Here is a 20,274-nt window from a genome sequence, read left to right as displayed (position 1 = left end):
AAAGCAATAACAAATACAAGACATATTTGCCTTACAGCACCTAAACTGTCTTTAAAATCTGCTGACTCACTTTTATTGGTTTTCACCATTCAAAAGAAGTATGTTCACAAAATTATATACTTTTAATCTACGTCTGCCAGAGACCTGGGTAATTTCAGGCTTAGCTTAATTCATTTTATTCTACAAACACAACATTGCTATTTTCTAAATTAGGAGAAGTTTTATTGTTTGTTAGTTTTTTTTATTTATTTAAAGGTTTGCATATATTCCCTCAGTGGGTTTTTTGTTGTTGTTGTTTTTACTATATGACTTTGGCTAAACATTTTACTTTTCTAACAAAAATTTGCTGAAACTCCTTATTCCAGACAGACCTGGTTAACCAGTGTCTGATTTGTGGCCCACTTTGCTCAGACACACCTTCCCGGCTGTGTTCATAAAGTTTCAATGGTACTAAGATGATGGTTTTTGATGGCTAATACTTTTCTCCAAAACATCAGTTTTCGTGATCCCATAGTTGCTTTGTAACTAATCTGTTCATATATTTTGGTTCATAGCCAACTTGAAAAAGCAATGTATCCTCAAGCTTTATTTTCTTTCCTCTCAGCATGCTCATTATGTTTTTGAACACAATGTTCTTTCTTCATAATTTCCTCTTTTTCATAAAGTAAACAAGTCCCTCCTACATAAAACAGCACAGCAATTTACCACTGCCCTTCACATTTGCAAGAAAGTTGTTTTTAAACTTACAGACTTATTCCTTATTTTACTCTATTTGAAAGAATCTTTAGTATAGCCTAGGATGAACATTTCCATTTTTTCTTACCTCATATAATTATAGTTTCAGTTCCACTGTGGTAAAAAGCTTAAGTCAGCATCTTTTTACCTTACAATGACCTTTTAAAGGATATCCATAGGTGTGCCTTCAATAATTAGAAAATCCTAACTGGTTTTAACCAAACTAAATATAAAGTGTAATTTTATTTCAAATATCAAAGAACCCTATTTGTCACTTTATTCAGATTATGTTCATATATGGTTTGAACTATAGCTTAACATTTCTTTTCCAAGACTGGATATTATAAATAAACCCAATTATCAAGTATTTTCTCAATTTTGTACAAACCTTCAAACAGCCTCAGACCGCACCTCAACTGTCTTTGGTTTAAATCAGTAATGCTTTATGAAATACTGAAGTGAAGTAGGCTATAGTGTATTTCACTCTGACAAAGAAAAGCATTGTCTTATAATGAAGAAATATTTTCATAAATGCATTTTTTTTCACTCATATTCTTTGCTTTTTTATCTTCAGGCATCAAGAAGTACCCAGGACACAGGAGAGTCTCACATCTAATATACCAGAAGCAGAATGTGCCTATTAAAGCTTTATGGCCTATCTTTACACCTTACATGCTTCATTTTTATGCAAATACTTAAAAAAAAGATTTTTTGATAAAATGTGTAATTTATTTTGAATATATATATATATATATATATATATATATATATATATATATATATATATATATATATATATATAGCTTTTTTATTATTATTATTATTTTTATCAGCCTTACTAATAGTGTAGGCTGTTTCATTCAGGTACGTCAAGGGAGATAAAAAAAAAAAAATGTTTTCTTTTTTCAAAGCTCTGAGTTTCAGAAATATTGATCAAACCTAAAACACAGGAGCAATGAACAGAATAGAATAGAATAGAATAGAATAGAATAGAATAGAATAGAATAGAATAGAATAGAATAGAATAGGACAAATATTGAAAGTCACTGAGCGGGGACTTTCTGATGTATTAGGAGCTGACAGACAAGTTGAAGCATGCAGATTTGCATACATAACCATGAAAATATAAAAACAGAAAGTAAGAATAAAAGACTGTTCAGTAAGGGAAAGGAAGATTTATCATTTGAATATCTGTTTGTAAATATGCTACTGAAAATTTATGCTTACATTCGTGTGTGGCTGCAAGGCTGCTTTATTTATTGCATCTGTATACTTCTAAATTACTTATTTGGGAGTTTGCTTATTGTTCGTCTCAAAATTGATGTAAGTTTAGATATTACAGTCCTCTGGAATTGTAGCACCGCTGTAACACATGGTTTTAGCGCACATCTTATATATTTTTTTTTTTACATTGAAGCAGTTTATTTCTTGTTTACATCTCTATCATTGGGGGAATTCTTAAAATCTGTTTTGTATTTTCTATATGTTTTGTTTCATAAGAATAAATATAATTCTATTTCAACATTGCTAATGGTTTCTTACTGTGTGGTTGAGAATCTTAAAGAGGAAATGCAAGACTTTCCCCTGTTTCTTCCTGTTTATGTGAGATAAGCTGTTTGATGGTTCCTAGAAACGGAAATAAACCACAAATAATCACTACATTTAAAAATATAGTTTACAGTTAGGCTTTGGGTCAACTCTGTTTATATTTACTTTTTTCCATAGATGAACTCTAAGGGCCTCTGATCCACTGTCTAATACTTAATCAATGCTGTCACTTGTTTATGAGATAAGAATAAAACAAGTTTTCAGGAAAGAAGAAAAAAATTTTTTTTTTTTTTTTTTGAGGAAAATAATGAAAGTGAGATCTGCTTCAGAATATGAATGCTGAATCATTTATTAAGCAGTTAATCAGTGGAAAAATAACTGAGAGCAAGCTGATCCACTGTACTCCATTTGATCACCAGAAGAGATCAATAGATGAAGGGAGCACTTTCACAGAGAAGGAGAGCGGAAAATGCAGATCCACAAGGTGGTGATTGAAAAGCTCTCCCCTGAGTGAGTGAATGAATGAGTGAGGGAGTGAGTGAGTGAATGAGTGAGGGAGAGAGCAGGAAGAGGAAGAAAGAGAAACGGTTGGAGAGAAAAGGGAGGAGACCAGGAGAAAATGAGAGGGAAATAGTGATAACTCACTTAGTAAACAGGGCAACGTTGCTGATAAGGAACATATCCATCTGTTTCCTCCATAACAACCCAGCATTCATCCATTGCTATCTCTGGGTAAGTTTGATCTATTCCTTATACATTTTCAAATAGTAATTTACACTAATAAAAAAACATGCTTGGTAAATTCCTCCTCTAACAGATGACAGACAAGATAGTCGTGAAGCTAAAATATGAGGAAATAACAGGTTTCTGCATGTCTCTAGAGGTAATACTGGAGAAGCTGCCCTGCCACTATGAACAGATGACAGCAGAAATTAGGCAGAAATTCAAACATCTGGTTATATGAATAAGTAAACAACATAATTCAGATTAATTATTTCCTAGAGATATGCTTCTGTTATATATTTTGTATTATTTAGTACTGCATTCAAAATTTCAACCTTGACTTTGACTAAAACACTGCTTATGTAAACAATGCAAAAACAAAATTCATATCAGTGAGCAAATTGTGTCTCCATGAATTTCCTTGAATTGTACTAAAATATGCTCTGTAGCCTTGCAAGCAATTGCTCCTGTCATAAAGACATTTTAGGCTGACAAAATTAAAGAGAAAAAGTGAGTGTTTGTGACCAGATAAGTAGTGCTTTGTTTCTTCTTGTCACAAAATAGCGTAGGGCGAAAAAAGAGGTTAAGACCAGAAATAAAGTGATCTTCTGATGCCATCTTTATTTAAAATCAATAATAATTTCAATTGAATATGTTGTGCAGAGTCTCAGTCCCAAAAGAAAGAAACATATAATGCATTAGAAGAATTACATATAGTTTTTAACGGCATGCTGTAAAAACTAATCAAACCTGGATCTAGATTTTTTTACATCATCATTTTAATCACACTTGTATTTCTCTGTAGATCAAACAGAAGATGACGGCAGCAAGTGTACCTGTGATTTCTTTTTCTCTCTCCCTACTGGAATCCTCCTCTTCTAATGAGTCTAATACTAACTCTACTTCCTATCAGTCTAGTGGTTTAGAGATGTCCTGCTTCACCATGATATTTGGAGCAATTTCCAACATCACTGCTCTGGGAATCCTGGCTCGGTCCCGTGCCAAATTTCGACACCAGTCAAAAAATTCATTTTTACTACTAACAGTAGCATTACTTCTGGCTGACCTTTTGGGCCATGTTATTTTAGGGGCCTTTGCACTGCACGTGCGTGTAAATCAGCAGTATAAAATCTTAAAACCTGGAACAGGCTTCTGTAACATTTTTGGAGCAAGTATGGTGTTTTTTGGCTTATGTTCATTATTGCTTGGTTGTGCAATGGCGGTGGAACGATGTGTGGCAATCACCCAGCCATTTTTCCATGTTTCTATGATTACAGTCACTCACGCTCAGTCAGTAGTGCTTTCTTTGTCAACCTGTGCACTAGTTCTGGCTGTTTTACCCTTTTTTTCAGTGGGAAACTATTCTATCCAATATCCTGGCACATGGTGCTTTTTACCTATTCAAAAATCTGAGATACCTGCTGACAACATCCTAGTTCTTGTTTTCTCTTGTCTTGGTCTCTTCGCTCTATTTTTTTCCCTGCTCTGCAACATCGTGAGTGGTCTGGCACTTCTGCATGCAAGAATGAAATCGAGAAATGGAAATACGACACCTTCAGCATGCAGTGGTCATCGTGCATCATCGGCATCGTCATCCTACTTATTTTGCTCTTTGGATGTGGAAATGTTGGTGCAGCTCGCAGCAGTCACTGTGGTATCTTGTGTCTGTTGGGGCCCCTTTCTGGTGTGTACTGCTCTTTTCTATGCTCCAAAATGGTTAGATACATTTGAATAATTATTTTTGCAGAGTTAGTTAAATTAGAAAATTTAAAGTTACTTGTTAAAACATCATCTTTTTTTATGTTTCTTCTGTTTTATAGATCCATGTTTTCATGAAGCAGTTTAAGTTGGGTCCCCACACCAAAGCAGATCCATTTACTCTAACTGGCCTACGCCTGGCTGCATGGAATCAGATTTTAGACCCCTGGGTTTATATCCTATTTCGAAGGACAGTCCTATCAAAACTTTGCTGTGGTCGTTATTCACAAGGCACTCTGACATCCAGCAACTCCTTATTGGAGAACCGCAGACATACCCTAACTTCACACTGACCCTGGTCCCCCCCCCCCAGCACATTCATCATAAACTGGCATCTTGAAGTATCTGCTTTTTACCCTGTTTTAGTTAACAAAAAATTATAAATATAACATATACTGTACATTTTTAAGTTATTTTTCAGCATAGCTTCATATGGCATGATTTGCATGACAAGAGCCTGCCTAACGTGGAGTGCATAAGTGATGGGAGAGAACTACAGCGACATTTCACAACATTTAGTTAGTAGTCAGGACCGGTGTTGCGATGATTTGTCCTACATTCAGTAGCAACCTGCCACAAAACCGAGCTGTCGCTTTAATTGGGCTTTTCTGATTTCGTCCAATCAAAATAGGGAATTTTTTGACAGGCTCCAGAATTAGCAAATAGCTGAGCTTCTCCACAAAGCTCATACACCCCCTAGTGGGCGGGGCTTAAATGGCAGCAGCTCTCTCCAATATGGAGTACAGAAAATAGCCTGCCTCAGCCCACATCTTACACTTTTCTATTATATTAGTTTTATCTCAGGGTCTTACTGTATGAACCCCTTTTATTATTATTATTTGCAGATGCCAACCTGTTATTATCACTAACCCCCTATTTTGAGATACAGCTTGAACTTAGCAAACTCCTCATTACTTGACAGTTTGGGCGCTGATAACGATAAACTGCCGCAACGCTTCAAAACTCCTGTTTGCTACCAAAACGCAACATTGTGGACGGTTTCAACAGCTGGGAGACGAAGTTTGAAAGCTTCCGTCAAACTGAAAAAGTGGCAAAGTGAGTGGAGCTGCAGGGTTATTGGGTGAAAGGTGAACGGCGCGGCACATTATTGACTCATAGGTAAGTTTTGAACACATGTGTGATGAGTTTGTCTTACAACTGTGGCACCAGCTATCTGTTTTCCCTTAAATGCAACCTGCATACAATTTTTTGCAGCTATTAGTGATTAGTAAAATAAATGTGTTTGTAAGTTTGTAAGCAGCAAAAAAGTACGTTTTCTGCTGTACTTGGTTGTACCAGTCTTCCACGCTGCAGGCCTACTTACAAGGAACCCATGCAGGCTGTAGTTTAAGCCATGTATTGTGTAAATGCCATCTTTCTCCCCCCCTTCTTTCCGTGACCAGAATGCACAATGCAGCGAGTGTGTCAGCCTCTCTGGGGTCTGTGGGACTGCTACGTCTGGTTGGGGTGTCCTGGTCCTGGACTCTGGCAGCAGGCCTAGGTGTATATCTGGGCACCAGAAGCTGGAAATACTTCTACATTGCAGCACGTACTGCCAAAAGAGACCTCAAGTAAGTTGATGCATCTAAATAAATGTGTGATGCATGTGGATGTGACTCTCCATCCTTCTCTGCATTCACTCTCCTCTTTCCCCTCTTCAGTGGCCTGTATGTGCTGCTGAGGGTGAAGCTGGCTTTGTGGCGTTACATGCGCTCTGGAAGCAATATTCCTACCATTTTCGCAGAGACAGTGAAACGCCACCCAAATAAACCAGCTCTGATCTATGAAGCCACAGGAGAAACATGGACCTTCAATCAGCTGGATGAGATCTCTAATGCAGTAGCTCACTGGGCAAGAGGTCAAGGATGGGTCCCTGGGGATGTGGTGGCTCTCTTTCTGGAAAGCAGGCCCTTACATGTGGCTCTGTGGCTTGGCCTGGCCAAGGCTGGAGTGGAAGCTGCTCTTATTAACTTCAGCCTCCGCTGCGATCCTCTTCTGCACTGCATTGGGGTGTCAGGGTCACGGGCTATAGTGTTCGGAGCTGAGCTGGCTGATGGTAAGAATGGATTCATCTGTATTACTGCCTAGGATCAGCATGTTGGTTGAAATATAAATATATATGAAGTTGATTTCATTTCAAACAGAAGCAAGAGATAGCTGCTAAGGCCAAATAAGTCAGCTAAAAATGTGTGACATTAGTCGCTCTACCTATATTGAGACCTGATAATAGCTTTGGCCACAATAAAGGCAACAAAATCATTATTATATAAGAAAAAAGGTAGTGCCAAACATGTTTTTCACTTTTTTTAAATAAAATTTAGTTAAATCATTCAAAACTAGGGCCAAGAGCAACGATGTAGACAGTTCATGTGGCGCTACAGTAGGAAGCCCACTAGTTGAAACATGTTTTCCAGCCAGAGAATATATTTTAAGCAAAAGTTAGAATGTCTCCATCAATCTCTTCCTGTGCAGCACATCAACGTGTTATTTCTGAGATATCATTCAATAACTTTTTTTTTTTCCTAATTATGAATCATGAACAAGAGCAGCCAAAATAGGGAAATTCCAAAATCATGTCTTTTTCTTTTTTTTCTTGCTGTCTGGGTTAGAGAACTGATTTATCTGTTCTTATACATATTTTGGCCTTCGGACAAAGTCTGTGTTTAGTTTATGCCAGCAGAAAGGTAATGTTGGCTGCTGGAGATGATGGTATCGTGACAAAACAGCTTTAGAAAATATTTGTCCATTTTGAAAGAAAAAAAAAATAGGAAGGTTGCTAACATTTTTCTATGACTTTGTTAAACTCTAAGATATTTAAGAGTATGATTAAAACCAGACCATTTATGGTTTAATATGTGTAGTTTTTTTTTTAAATAAGTTTACCTTCTAAGAAAAACATGATTTTAAAAAAGATACTTATCTACTGGTAATCTGGTCAAAGTTTTGTCAGGCTTTACTCCTAACGGCAAGCCATGACTTGAACCATTAGTTTTACCATTAGTACAACTGATGGTGTTTTTAATAGGTTCACAAGCAAACAAAGTTTTTGGTTCCCCTTGTTCAATGAGAGAAAAACCCACAATGGTAAAAGGAATAACTTGAATCCGACTAAAGTGGTAATAGATTAACATTCTATAAAGATGAACAAATAAAATCAGACATTGCTGTTCAACAAGGCTTTATAAAATTATAGACAAGAATGTTAAAAGCAAAAAGGCCATCTCCAAGCAGCTCGATGTTCCTATGACTACAGTCTCAAATATAAAAGATTGATGACAAATCAAAGACGCCCAGAAAAACTTCTCGAGGTTAAAGGTAAATTTCAAGGTCAAGGAACATCGGGGTCAGATCACACCATCCGTCGTTGTTTGAGCCAAATTGGTCTTAATGAGAGGCGACAAGGTAAACACAATTGTTGAAAGCAAATCATAAAAAAGTCATATTTGAATTTGTCAAACCAGACGTCGACAAACCACAAAGCTTCTGGGAGAATGTTCTACTGTATGGACAGATGAGAAAGAATAGAAATGTATGCCAAGGCACATTAGCTCTATGTTCACAGATGGAATGAAGCATGAAGAAAAGAACACTGCCCCTACTGTGAAACATGGAGGAGACTCTCTTATGCTTTGGGGCTGCTTTACTTCATCTTGCACAGGGTGTCTTGATCTTGGGGTAAAATAAAACTCCAAGATTAAGGAATTCTAGAGAGGAATGTGCTGCTGGTGTTAGAAAGCTTTGTCTCATCAAGATAGCTTGAGCAGTTTGCTCATGAGGAGCGGACCAAACTACCTGCTAAGAGGAGTAGAAGTCTCATTAACAATTTCAATGCAGTGATTAGGATAAGGGTACCATCATTTCTGTGAAAGCATGGTTAAAAAAGCAAGTCTGAATAAAAATTTCAATGTGTTAGAATTTTATTGATTGCTTTTGTCAGATTCATGTTATTTCTGTGACCATTGTGGGTTCTTTTATTACCAATGATTTTGTCCAAATGGCAAATAAAAACATGTACTTTTTAGAAACTAGATTTTGTGTTAAACCTATTGATTACAATGAAAATGGTGGAAAGTCAACTTAAACTTATTTTCTCATTTGTACATTTTGATTGTCAAATCCATGAGGTTGGGCCTAATGCATTAACCCAATGTTTGAAATCTAAACTATGAGGACGTCCTTTCATCCTACATGTCCGGATCTGCTCCGTTAATCCCCTGAGAATTCCCCTATGAAGTCCTTTATCTTTTATTCCATGAAACATCAATTTTTGTCAATTTAGCTGCTAAAAAAACTGTTTCGATGTTGATTAAATATTAGTCCCATAATACCTATTAAGAAATAATTTGCAGAAAGTTATTTTACAAGATTGAATATATAATCCTTTAACATGTAAAGGGCCTTCAGATGACGTGTTGTGTACTGGTGCTATTTAAATAGATTGAATTGAATCGAAAATTTAATATGAATGAACATACCATGTTTGGTTTCTTGAGTGTTACATCAGGCGTTTAAGGTAATATCTTTATAATATCTGATCAACTTTAGGGATGTGCTTTTTTTATGCCCTTAAAAAACCAAAAAAAAAAATTGTTATCCTGTTAATTGTTAAAATGTTTCTATTTTATCTTTTATTCGTTTTTCCAAAATATCTGTACAATAGCAAGCAGTGTTTTTTTTTGTTTTGTTTTTTTTTTTTTTTAATTGAGCAATGATGAATTCATGGGATTTTATTTTTCTTGTTGGTGTTTTAAAAAGATTAGTATTTGCATTTCATGCAGTACACTTGGCTGTATATTTCCTGTGTTGAATGATAAAGTCATAATTTTTCTTATCAAGAAGCAAAGCAGTAGATTGTAGATTCTACAAAGGAAAATAGTCTGATACTTTTTGTCTTTGCTGATAAGGAAACTGCTTGCTGACACTTTAAGCTTGCAGTAGTACTGTTCCTGTTGGCACAAACTTTAGATATTTCTTAAATAATTGCTTCCTTAATTGCTGCCATAGCAGCTGCTATAGTGTGCAAACAGATGGGCAATATTAATATTAAAGTGAGTTTGAAGTTGTCAAATAGGTAAGCTCTTGGAGATTTTGAGTAGTCATATCAAAATTTTTAATAAAATGGCACCTGTATTACCTAAGACTTCCACTGGAGGGCAGAGGCAAAAAACTAATAGAGATGGAGATTTTTAAAGGAATAATTTAAAGGAGCAATAATTATATCAGAATCTTGAATACAAGAAATACAGAAGGAAGACGAGATAATTTAGTTCCAGTAACTGTTCTGCAAATAGCTTTGAAGCATGCAGTGGCTTCTGAGATATTGTTGAGTTTATCTTTGGTCCCCTTCTCTTGCTGGCTTTTATGTTTGCAGTCTGCTGCTCCTATGCTAACATAAATTACCACTATTTTTTTTATCTTTTATTTCACTTTGTCTCTTTTGGAATTTCTTTGGGAATTCTCATGATTTGCTCAGGAACCAGGAAGTAAACAGGCTAGACACAGCTTAGAAGAAATTCAACACGGTACCTCTGGATTCAAAAGGAGAAAAACTTGACTCAGATGTTGTTGAATGAACGGACCTATTGTTTATAAGGACTGTTATTCCCATCTTGGGTGACAAAAGAGAATTGTTGTGGTTAATTTTACAGTAAATGTCTCACTCATTTCCCCTTTACCTTTGTTTAAAAAAATGTCTCAGACAAGTGTATCAAATATGATACATATAGTATTACAAAGTTGGAATACATCAACTGTATTTTCTAAAAAAAAAAGTAGACACATCTTCTGTTGACCTCTGTCATGTCCTTTTTTTTGTTTGTTTTTTTTTTGTTTCAGCCATGCTGGAGATTAATTCATCCCTCAGCCAGTCCATGGTACGCTTTTGCACAGGGGACCTCAGTGCAGAGCATTTGGCAGCTCTGGGAGCTCAACCTCTTGATCCACTTCTAGCCACTGCATCAAGACATCCACCTTCACCATGTGTTCCCCCAAAAGGCATGAATGGTGAGTAGGCAATGAATAAGCTATTAATTTCCTTTTCATTGTGTATTTGTTGTTTTCATTCTTTTTTAATCACATCAGCGTTCTTTCTAGTTAACCAATTAAATCCTTTGTGCTTTGTATAAAAGATTTATCTTTTTTTGTATCAACTAGAAAGGTTCATAGGCTGCCTTATTTTCATTTGCATATTTTCACCTTTTCACCTCCACCAACTGGTTTTTAAAGGTGATTTTTTGTTTTGAGTGAACATACCAAAACACCAGCGTTGCTGTCTTTAAGCCACTTTGCTACTAATTTGTTGAAAAGAGAACATCTGTTTTTGCCCAAGTTTAGCTTCCTAGCTGATATCTAAAAACTTTCTTTAATATTATAACAAAATGTTTTTTTCTCTTGATGGATTTGTTATTTCACTGGTTGCAATTGAAGAATTACAACCACAATATGACACTGATACCCTGGTAGTTCATAGCTAGTATGAGATCTCTTGCAAGCATTACCAGATTTCCACCAATAGTAGATATTGTCATAATGGGTAAGCACTTAAAGCTACAGTGTGTAATAATTACAGGGATATACAGTCAGAAATGTAATATATTATACATAACTATGTTATTTATCATCATCTACGAGCTCAGCCTCTTAACCTTAATATTTGCGTTGCCTTAGAATTCGTTATTTATAATTACATAGGAGCAGGTCTCGCAGCCATGGAGGCAGACATCTTTGCGCTACGGCAGCGCAGAGCCAACAAACTAGCGATTGCGAGATCGCCAAAACGTCACAACGATGTAGAAAAAATAACGGGTATATTTATTATCTTAAGTCTACATGAAATCTATACCCTACACAGACTAATGAAATACTATCTGTAAAATTATCTATGTAAACAAACCTCATCACTTGAGAAGGTAGGTGATGCGGACGTGTTGGAAGACATTTTGTCCCGTAACGCTCGCCGTACTGTTGGGGGGGAGAAGCGGTGGGGGGGAGATGTTCGTGTTGCTGCAGTCTGACCGCTAGATGTCGCTAAAAGTTACACACTGTAGCTTTAAGTTATGGGTAGTAAAATTACAAATATAAAATGATTATATAGAATAAATAAAGTCATTATATAAAACATTAAAGCTATTTTCTCTCATTATTTCCCTGTTAAACACAACAGTTACCCTTTTTAAAGAAGGATTGCATTTTTTAGGTGATGCCAGGTGAATCTACTTGTCTTTAACCAGAAGCTCACACAGCTGTTAATTCATGATCCTGATTTTCTTAAATCACTTAAAGGAGTTATCTTAGTTTATTTAAGCTTCTGTATTTAAAGATGGCAACACAAAGTTATTTTACATATGATTACATAAGCAACAACATCTCCACAGGTTCCTTATTTCACTTATATGAACGCTGGAGAAGTGCAGGTGCTACACGGTAACATTTTCTTGATATATTTGGAGTTCAGCCTTATATAAAAAAACATTTTGCAGAAGTGTGAGGTTTTTTGGTGGGGGTGCCTTCTTCAGAAGGAGGAAGTTGACGTAGTCGGCCAGTAAATATTAATAGAAAGGACCGATTTGCTGTGAAAGAAGACAGAGCTCTGAGCCTTATTATCGTCCACTCGGCTTCTGTTTTTTAAGCATTGTTGATATTATTATCTTTTAGTTATGATGTTGCAGTATTTATTTATTATTAATTAATCATGTTGCACTTTGATTGTAATATCAACCCCTATATCTGATCTTGGATAGTTTATTTTAGATTTTTGCAGCTTAAAAGTAGATTATTTCTCAGTTCTTGTGCTTTTTTTATTGATTATTTTGTCAGAAATCTTAATATAGGCGTCCTTAGAGCAGGTCACATCTTTGATATATCCAGTTTGATCGAAGTCAAGAAAGATTAGATAATTTAGTACAGATTTAAGTTTTTGTAGAGCACAGAATGTTTATGGTGTGATCCACCTTGCATATTTATAAAATAAGATTTTCGCTGCTGTCTTTATAGCTGTGTTATACACTGATGCTGCAAATTCAGCCTAAACCACCAGAACCTTTGTGTAAAGGATAAATATTATTACATTTTACTATAAATATCAGCATGAGAAAATATGTCGGCACCAAGTTTCAATGGTCTGTTTGTTTTTCTGGAGAGATCAAGCGACATTATTATCCTCATTGTGTCAAGAAACTAGTCACATGCATGTGTCCCGTACTACCTTCAAAGCACTTCCTGAGTCTATTCATGTCTGTATGTAGAGCTTTCTCGTGTAAAGGGTTCCTGTCTAGCTATGGCAGCATGTGATCTGAATGTGTTCATCTTTACCTCTGCATCTGGCCTTGACGCAGCATTAACTGCTTACTATTAAATCCTATAATCGGCCAGTCCAGACCAAAAGTTATATGTTGGGAATATATTTGAATAAATAGCACAGAACTCTGCCTTAAAATTCTGAATTTAACTTTGAAAAGACAAAATACACAAGAGAGGTATTTTTTCTTTGTTTTTGTTTTTTTGTTTTGTTTTTTGCTTTTGTGGATTAAAAAGGAGCAACAGAATATGTGATAAAGACTAAAAGAACAGAGCAAAACATTTATATTAGAAAGACCTAATTTATATCTATTAGTGTAATAAAAACAATCTTACATTTCCTCTGTTGTGATTTAAATTTTAGGCATCCGTCTAAAAATACATATAAAGTGATAATGGTGATAATTATGATCATTTTACCATGTTGAAAAACAAACAAATGGCATGAACTAAATTGTAGCTGATTTCAAATGGTAAAAATGTTGCATTATTTTCTGCAGACCGCCTGTTTTATATTTACACCTCTGGAACCACTGGACTTCCCAAAGCTGCTATTGTGGTCCACAGTCGGTATGTTTTGCTGACTAACTACTCACCAGAAACCTTTTTTTTAAGTCTACTGTTCCTGTACAGTTACTTAAAACACTGTAAAATGTTTTTTTCTTTTCTTTTTTAACAACAGCTACTACAGAATAGCTGCATTTGGGTACTTTGCCTTTCGAATGCATCCTGAAGATGTCATCTATGACTGCCTGCCCCTGTATCACTCAGCAGGTATGTGTTGCTCACCTCCACTAAAATCTGACTCCAGCTTTAGACCAACTTGAATTTTGTTACTTAAAGGCTTTATCCTTGTTAGGCAACATTATTGGAGTTGGTCAGTGTCTTATCCATGGTCTCACAGTGGTAGTGAAAAGGAAATTCTCTGCCAGCCGCTTCTGGGAAGATTGCATCAAGTTCAACTGCACTGTAAGAGCTTAAGTTTTAGCGATATCCGTTAATTGAATCATGAATTAAAATAAGAGATTTTGAAATGATGTCTTCTCACAGGTGGTTCAGTATATTGGGGAAATCTGTCGGTACCTCCTGTCACAGCCGGTCCGACCTTCTGAAAAGGGCCACAAAGTCCGCCTGGCAGTGGGGAACGGGTTGCGCCCCAGCGTTTGGGAAGCCTTCACGGAGAGATTTGGGGTGGGGCAGATCGGGGAGTTTTATGGAGCTACTGAATGCAACTGCAGCATTGCCAACATGGATGGAAAGGTTTGCATTCATTATGAATTCCTTTTGCACCTAAAACGTGATATGGATTCCCTTTAGCTGACTTTCCTTTGGCAGGTCGGAGCCTGTGGATTTAACAGCCGCATTCTACCCTACGTTTACCCCATCCGGCTGGTGAAAGTCAACGAAGACACCATGGAACTCATTCGGGACAGCCATGGTCTCTGTGTGCCTTGCCGCCCTGGTAACAAATTGCTTTATTGCTAAGATAAATGTGTCTTATATAGCTTTATCTTCTATGTTATGTGATGAAAGCCCAGAGTTGGAATCCTAAATGCCTTACAGGGGAACCAGGCCTTCTAGTAGGACGAATAAATCAGAAGGACCCATTACGGCGCTTTGATGGATATGCCAACCAGGATGCTACTAAGAAGAAGATCATTCACAATGTCTTCAGGAAAAATGATACAGCATATTTGTCAGGTTAGAATTTTATTTCATCTAAATCTCTGGTTTGATCCGTACAGGCTACAGTTACTGAAAAAGTTTAATGTTGATTTGGTTTATTTGTTCGTTTTGTCATAACACCAGAAACGTCGAACAAATACATCGATGAAGAGCATGTGTGATGTGACTGTTTAGCTACACACATGCTGTATGCTTTTGGGAGAGAGTTTCAGCTAATTAGCTTTCTAATTACCCCAGGGGATGTGCTAGTGATGGATGAGCTGGGCTACATGTACTTTCGTGACCGCAGCGGGGACACCTTCCGATGGCGAGGGGAAAACGTTTCTACCACTGAGGTGGAGGGCATACTCAACAGTGTTCTGAATCAAACTGACGTGGCTGTGTACGGCGTAGCAGTGCCAGGTGAACTAACGTTCCTGTAAGATCGCAGCTATAGTATGGGCTTTCCTCCTTAATCTCACTGCTGTCCCTATGATTTTTGTTCTAGGTGTGGAAGGTAAAGCAGGCATGGCTGCCATTGCTGATTCTACAGGGAACTTTGACTGCGACGGTTTCTTGCAGAAGATTCAGAGATTACTTCCTACTTATGCCCGCCCAGTGTTCCTGCGAATTTCCCCACAGATAGACACCACAGGTAAAATTAACCCCTTTTTTGTCACTATTTTTAATTGCTTGTTAATGAACTATAATATTTTGAAAAATCCATTTAGGTACATTTAAGATCCAAAAGACCAGACTGCAGAGGGAGGGATTTGACCCACGTCTCACAACAGACCAGATCTTCTTTTTGAACGGTCGAGCTGCCCGTTATGAGCCAGTGGATGAGGAGCTTTACAACTCCATAGTGGAGGGCAGAATGTCTCTATGACATGTGGCCATAGCGTTGCATTCAAAGTGCCTCGGTCAGGGTGGCTAATCAGGTGCTAGAGGGAAACACACAGGTATGCACACAGCAATGTCTGGATCATTCAGTTCTGCTGCAACACAGTTTTGAGTGTTGAGCATTCAGGAAACAGAGTTTAGATTATTTACATTGACTACTGTTACACGAGTTTGAACACTGAACAAGTAACACACTAGGACATAATGTGAGGGCTTGTTTTAATCTTTTAACAGCCTTTTTTTTAAGTCACAAACATTTCAAAATGCCTTTGAGCATTAACATAGAGTGGATTCCTCCCACAGCTAGTTTGAAGATACATGTTACATTAACGGTGTTAGAATATAACCTGTAGTATTAAGCAAAACTTTGTTCTAGAGCATTTCCCATTCAGGAAATACTAAATGCTGCTAGGTTTTACTGTGTAGGTTGAACTATTGTTACTCTTACATGTTTTAACGAGGTTGAAATACCCGATTTCAACATGCATAATGAATGTCTTTAAGGTCAAACCCATTTTAACCTTAACATAAAACCATGCTAACCGTAAAAGCTATTGGTGTTTTTAATGCAATGAATATCTAAACCTGCTTGTTCGACTTGAACCTCCAAACAACCCTGTCGTACCTCCAAACAATGCAGATTATTCTAGTTTGTGCCTTTCAAAAACTTTGTAGCTATTTCACATTTTATGCTTTTAATGAAAAGGATTTCAGATAAATTGTGGTTATAAGCAGAGAAGCTAAGTTGCACATTTTGACTGTTTTTATGTAACAAATCTCATCAGTGTGATATATAGGTGTTAGTTTGATGTGCAAGCCCAAATCTCTGAGTTGTGTTGTAACTCTAATAAACAACTTCTTTAAAAAAAAGAAGTGTTTTTTCATTCATTTCAAGCTATTATAAGCTGAACTTTTCACCATTATTGAACAAAGACAATAAATAAAATCTTAACAGATGTAAGGTAGTACTGTAAAGAATGTAATATGAAAACTTAGCTGGAGTGCTTTATTTTAGCTCAGTTATTACTCAGTTGATAAGGTTATCTTTTCTGGTAGGATTTTCAGTGGATGCTCTTTACAAGCAGTACAAAAATAAGGAAAAGCTCGGGGTGTGATGATATTTGTGAAGGTGTAGAGAGGCGTTCGCTCTCTGGGGTCATAAAATGCCACCTTTCCTCTGTCCATATCCAAAACCATTCTTATCACGTCTGGCTTCTTAGACATGTTAAGTGGCTCCCAGGGCGCTGTGCAGGCTTTATGTTCTCCATTACGATATCTTATAGTCCAGAATCCCTCTGCCGGTGTCAGCACGTGTTTTCCCTTCCTGTTAATGGACTCGCTGGCTATTCCTAAAACCCAGTAGGTGTTGTCATTCACCTCCACATCCCAGCTGTGACGTCCAGAGGAGTAGCCCTCAGCACCAAGCATCTCTGCACTAACGTCAAAGCGCTCTGGATTGTCTGGGAGCTTGAAGATCTGGGTAGAGTTTTGCAGAACTGTGAGATCTTCAGACAAGATGAAACAGCTTGCTGCTGTATTTGGATCCAGTATCACTGGAGCTTTGAAGAGAAAGTAGAGTTATTAATGTGATTGGCAAAGCCTGTTCGAATTGCTGTGAATGAAACTTACTATATTTAACAATTTTTTTCATCTTCTCCCACACTTTATATTTCAAAGAGCCCAAGTGGTTTGCCACATCTATTAGTGTTCCAGATAACATCAGTGGATCAGGAGAAGTTTTCCAGGTTCTGAAAGGAGACTGGATGTTATTTTGGGGGGAATTATTTATGTAAAAATAATCTTTCACTAAGCATATTAGTGCAGCTCACCTTCTGATTGTCTCCCTGTAATTCTGAAAGTAAAATTGGATATAAGTTTCAGCAGCTGACATGCAAACCTCTAATTCTACCTGAAATTATGTCATTATGAGCATCTAACCTTAAGGAATGGGATGTCTTGACTCTTCATTTCCTGTTCTGCTGTTCTGATAATGTTAGAAAGAGTTGCCACTTCATTGTTTATCTCCTCAATCTTCTGACTGATCATTAGATTCTTCTGTTCCTCCTCAGCCTTTAAATCTGCAAGTCTAGTAGCCTCCTGCTCCTTAAGGAAGTTGTGAAGAGCTTCAAATTCCTTTTTGATCTGTGCTTCAGTGTGTTTAGCTTGGTTCTGCAAAAATGGATGGGTAAAATGGGCAATCATTGTGTTGAAACATTAGCTCTAACACCTTACACTGAAAACAGGCCATACCTTTATATGTTCAGTCACCTCCTCACATGCTACTGTCGCATTCTTGTACAGCTGTAGCTTCTCTTTCAAGGGCAGAAGTGCGCTCTTCAGCTCCTCCTGAAATGTTAGTGACAGGACATCAACTCTTCTACAAGGTCAGTCTGGCAGGTGGCCAATCTGTCAGCACACTGCAGGGCTTTCAGCTGCCTCATACCTCTCCATAACAGCATTCCATCTTAATGGAAAGCTTAACAATACAGTAGCATCAAAGAGGAAGCTCTGTTGTTTCTAAAATCAGCAAAACGGGTATGCATAAAATATTTTTCAATATAAAAAAATTAATGTATGTTGGTTTTCTAGCAGCCTTCGGCAAGCGAGGAGAGGTAGGGGCAGGATTTGAATGAATGTAGTGTCAGTAAAACCTTGTGGGAGTCGAGTTTCAGATCTTTCTGGACCTGAATAGCAACAGGAAACCAAATATATAATTCTAATATTAGAAACTTAAGGTCCTTGTATTAGAATTTCAGTCAACAAAATGCAGCAGATTTTCAGTGATGTTATATGTGAAATAAAATTACATCTGTGTGAAAGTGAATATTAATATAGGGTTATAGTATAAGCTCCATGGTATTTAAATACTGCATGTCCTATATTTTGGTCTGTCTTTGTTTGAAGTTGCTAAGGTTAAGTCAGAATTTATTCCAGCTGTAAAATCTGGCATCAAAAGAGAGAAATTTTAAATTAATGGTTTAGATTTAGACACATGTCAAGGATGTGCTTTCGTCTGTTCCTGTAAAGCAATGATTTGACCAGTCTTGTGACAGTATACTTGCCTTACAATCATGGGCACCCTCTGCAATGGGATAGAGTCTGTGCCCCTTGTGCGCAGCTGCTTTGCCACAAAGACCACAGATCGGTTCCAAATCCTCCAAACAGAAGAGTGTCAGGTTTTCTCCATGCTCTCTACAAGTATCTGGGTCGTTCCTGCTTCTGTCGCCTTTGAAGGATTCACAGGCCTTCTCTAGCACAGTGTTTACCACAATTTGATCCATTGAAGAGCAACGCCAGCACAGAGGACAGTAGTGGGAGTCCTTTTGGTCTTGTGTGTCCCAGCTGTCTTGTAGACAGGCCTTACAGAATCTGTGTCTGCAGGTGAGGACCACTGGATGATTCAGAATATATCCGCAAATTGGACAGGAAAGGTCATCCTCGGATTGAGTATGTCTGGTGGCCATTCTTTCACCAACTGCTTTGATGGTAAGGCAGCCTCTAATGCCCCTCCCACATCAGGCTATCTCAACTTAACCTCAGAAATAACTGTTAATACTGCAGATCTCAAAGACATGTCCAATGTAATGCTACACTGAGCACTGCCAGGGATCATTGCCTTTTCTCAAATAAACACCCCTCCTAAATAAAAATAAACTCTTTACAATTTAAAAAGATTGAATGATATTAAGGAAATAATAGAAAAAGTAAAATAGTGTGGGAATATTTGGTTCTTGAATTATGTTATGATGATCCTTCGGTTATTTGAGAGGGTCGGTAAATGAGGCGGTGAGTGTAATGAAAGAAGTGAAAAATAAATCAAGAGTAAGAGCAGAAGATATTAATAGAACATAGAAGCTGTATCTAGGATCCTTTTTGTGCCTTTCAATGGGGTGTCGATCGTAACTATCACCACTTAAATTGAGAAAAACTTAATTAATTAAAAGCCAAGGGACATGCTGCAGTATAATTATCCTAAAGGTTAATTTGTTAATCTCAAAAGTATTTAACAGCAACTTGACCTTGTTTGTCTTGTAGCATAGTATTTGGTTGACCAAGTTAGCTTGCTGAAATGCCGCACAAAAATAGGTTGTGTAGACGGAGCGAAAGCTGAGGGAACACGGTCCTGCTGTAGAAAACACTGTGGAGAAAACCCTTATGTGTTTTTCCACTTGTCCCACAATCTATATCATTTAACCTGAAATGTCCAAAGTTGGTGAGTTGAATTTAAAAAAAAACTTTAACAGACCTCTTCACTGATTTATATATTTTTGAATAAATTATAAACTCTAAGTGTTAAACAACTATTTGACTGCTGTTTGTGTTCCACTTACCCTGTGGTTCCTGAAGGCCTCTTTTATGGGATAAACTCTGTGGTTCACATGATGGCCTGATCTGCTGCAAGTAGAGCAGATTAGGTCCAAATCAGCTGCACAGAGCAGAATCATTCTCTCCTCGTGTATAATACACCATTTATGAGGATATTTTTTAAAGCAGAGAGGACACTCTTTAGCACCAAGCTGTGTCCAGAACTGTTCCAAACAAAAATTACAAAAACTACAACCACAACCAGTGCAACTCAGAACCACTGGAGTGAAGTGGGCTTTTCCACACACAGCGCAGCAAGATTCATCCACAACATTACAGGCG

General features: G+C 37.2%; 4 protein-coding genes across 4 annotated transcripts in view; 3 read left to right on the top strand and 1 right to left on the bottom strand.

The window, feature by feature from the left end:
* Positions 1-1,351, top strand: part of LOC107093396 (latent-transforming growth factor beta-binding protein 1-like) — a 29,700-nt gene extending 28,349 nt beyond the window's left edge. Inside the window, exon 5 of the mRNA XM_015388430.1 lies at positions 1,310-1,351. Coding sequence (XP_015243916.1) covers positions 1,310-1,351 — 42 coding nt within the window. The remainder of the gene's footprint in view (positions 1-1,309) is intronic.
* Positions 1,352-2,817: 1,466 nt separating this feature from the next.
* LOC107093424 (prostaglandin E2 receptor EP1 subtype-like) lies at positions 2,818-5,244 on the top strand. Its single transcript, XM_015388471.1, has 3 exons — positions 2,818-3,015; positions 3,812-4,690; positions 4,827-5,244. The coding sequence occupies exons 1-3, from the start codon at positions 2,830-2,832 to the stop codon at positions 5,055-5,057; spliced, it is 1,296 nt and encodes a 431-aa protein (XP_015243957.1). The 5' UTR covers positions 2,818-2,829; the 3' UTR covers positions 5,058-5,244.
* A 281-nt stretch (positions 5,245-5,525) lies between these two features.
* slc27a1 (solute carrier family 27 (fatty acid transporter), member 1) lies at positions 5,526-16,497 on the top strand. The gene is made up of 13 exons (XM_015388469.1): positions 5,526-5,883; positions 6,168-6,335; positions 6,426-6,820; positions 10,600-10,767; positions 13,560-13,629; positions 13,742-13,833; positions 13,919-14,028; positions 14,110-14,319; positions 14,395-14,521; positions 14,623-14,760; positions 14,983-15,147; positions 15,233-15,379; positions 15,456-16,497. The coding sequence occupies exons 2-13, from the start codon at positions 6,169-6,171 to the stop codon at positions 15,611-15,613; spliced, it is 1,947 nt and encodes a 648-aa protein (XP_015243955.1). The 5' UTR covers positions 5,526-5,883; position 6,168; the 3' UTR covers positions 15,614-16,497.
* Positions 16,439-19,153, bottom strand: LOC107093423 (zinc-binding protein A33-like). Its single transcript, XM_015388470.1, has 6 exons — positions 18,690-19,153; positions 17,878-17,973; positions 17,566-17,796; positions 17,457-17,479; positions 17,257-17,375; positions 16,439-17,186 (listed from the first exon to the last, which is right to left on the bottom strand). Exons 1-6 carry the CDS (start codon positions 19,089-19,091, stop codon positions 16,651-16,653), a joined length of 1,407 nt encoding a protein of 468 aa, XP_015243956.1. The 5' UTR covers positions 19,092-19,153; the 3' UTR covers positions 16,439-16,650.
* Between the last annotated feature and the right edge of the window lie 1,121 nt (positions 19,154-20,274).

The sequence above is a fragment of the Cyprinodon variegatus genome, unplaced genomic scaffold (assembly GCF_000732505.1).
Source record: "Cyprinodon variegatus isolate N-32 unplaced genomic scaffold, C_variegatus-1.0 Scaffold423, whole genome shotgun sequence".
NCBI lineage: Eukaryota > Metazoa > Chordata > Actinopteri > Cyprinodontiformes > Cyprinodontidae > Cyprinodon > Cyprinodon variegatus.
The sequence above is the reverse complement of the archived record's forward strand: the minus strand, read 5'-3'. Positions and strand labels throughout refer to the sequence as shown.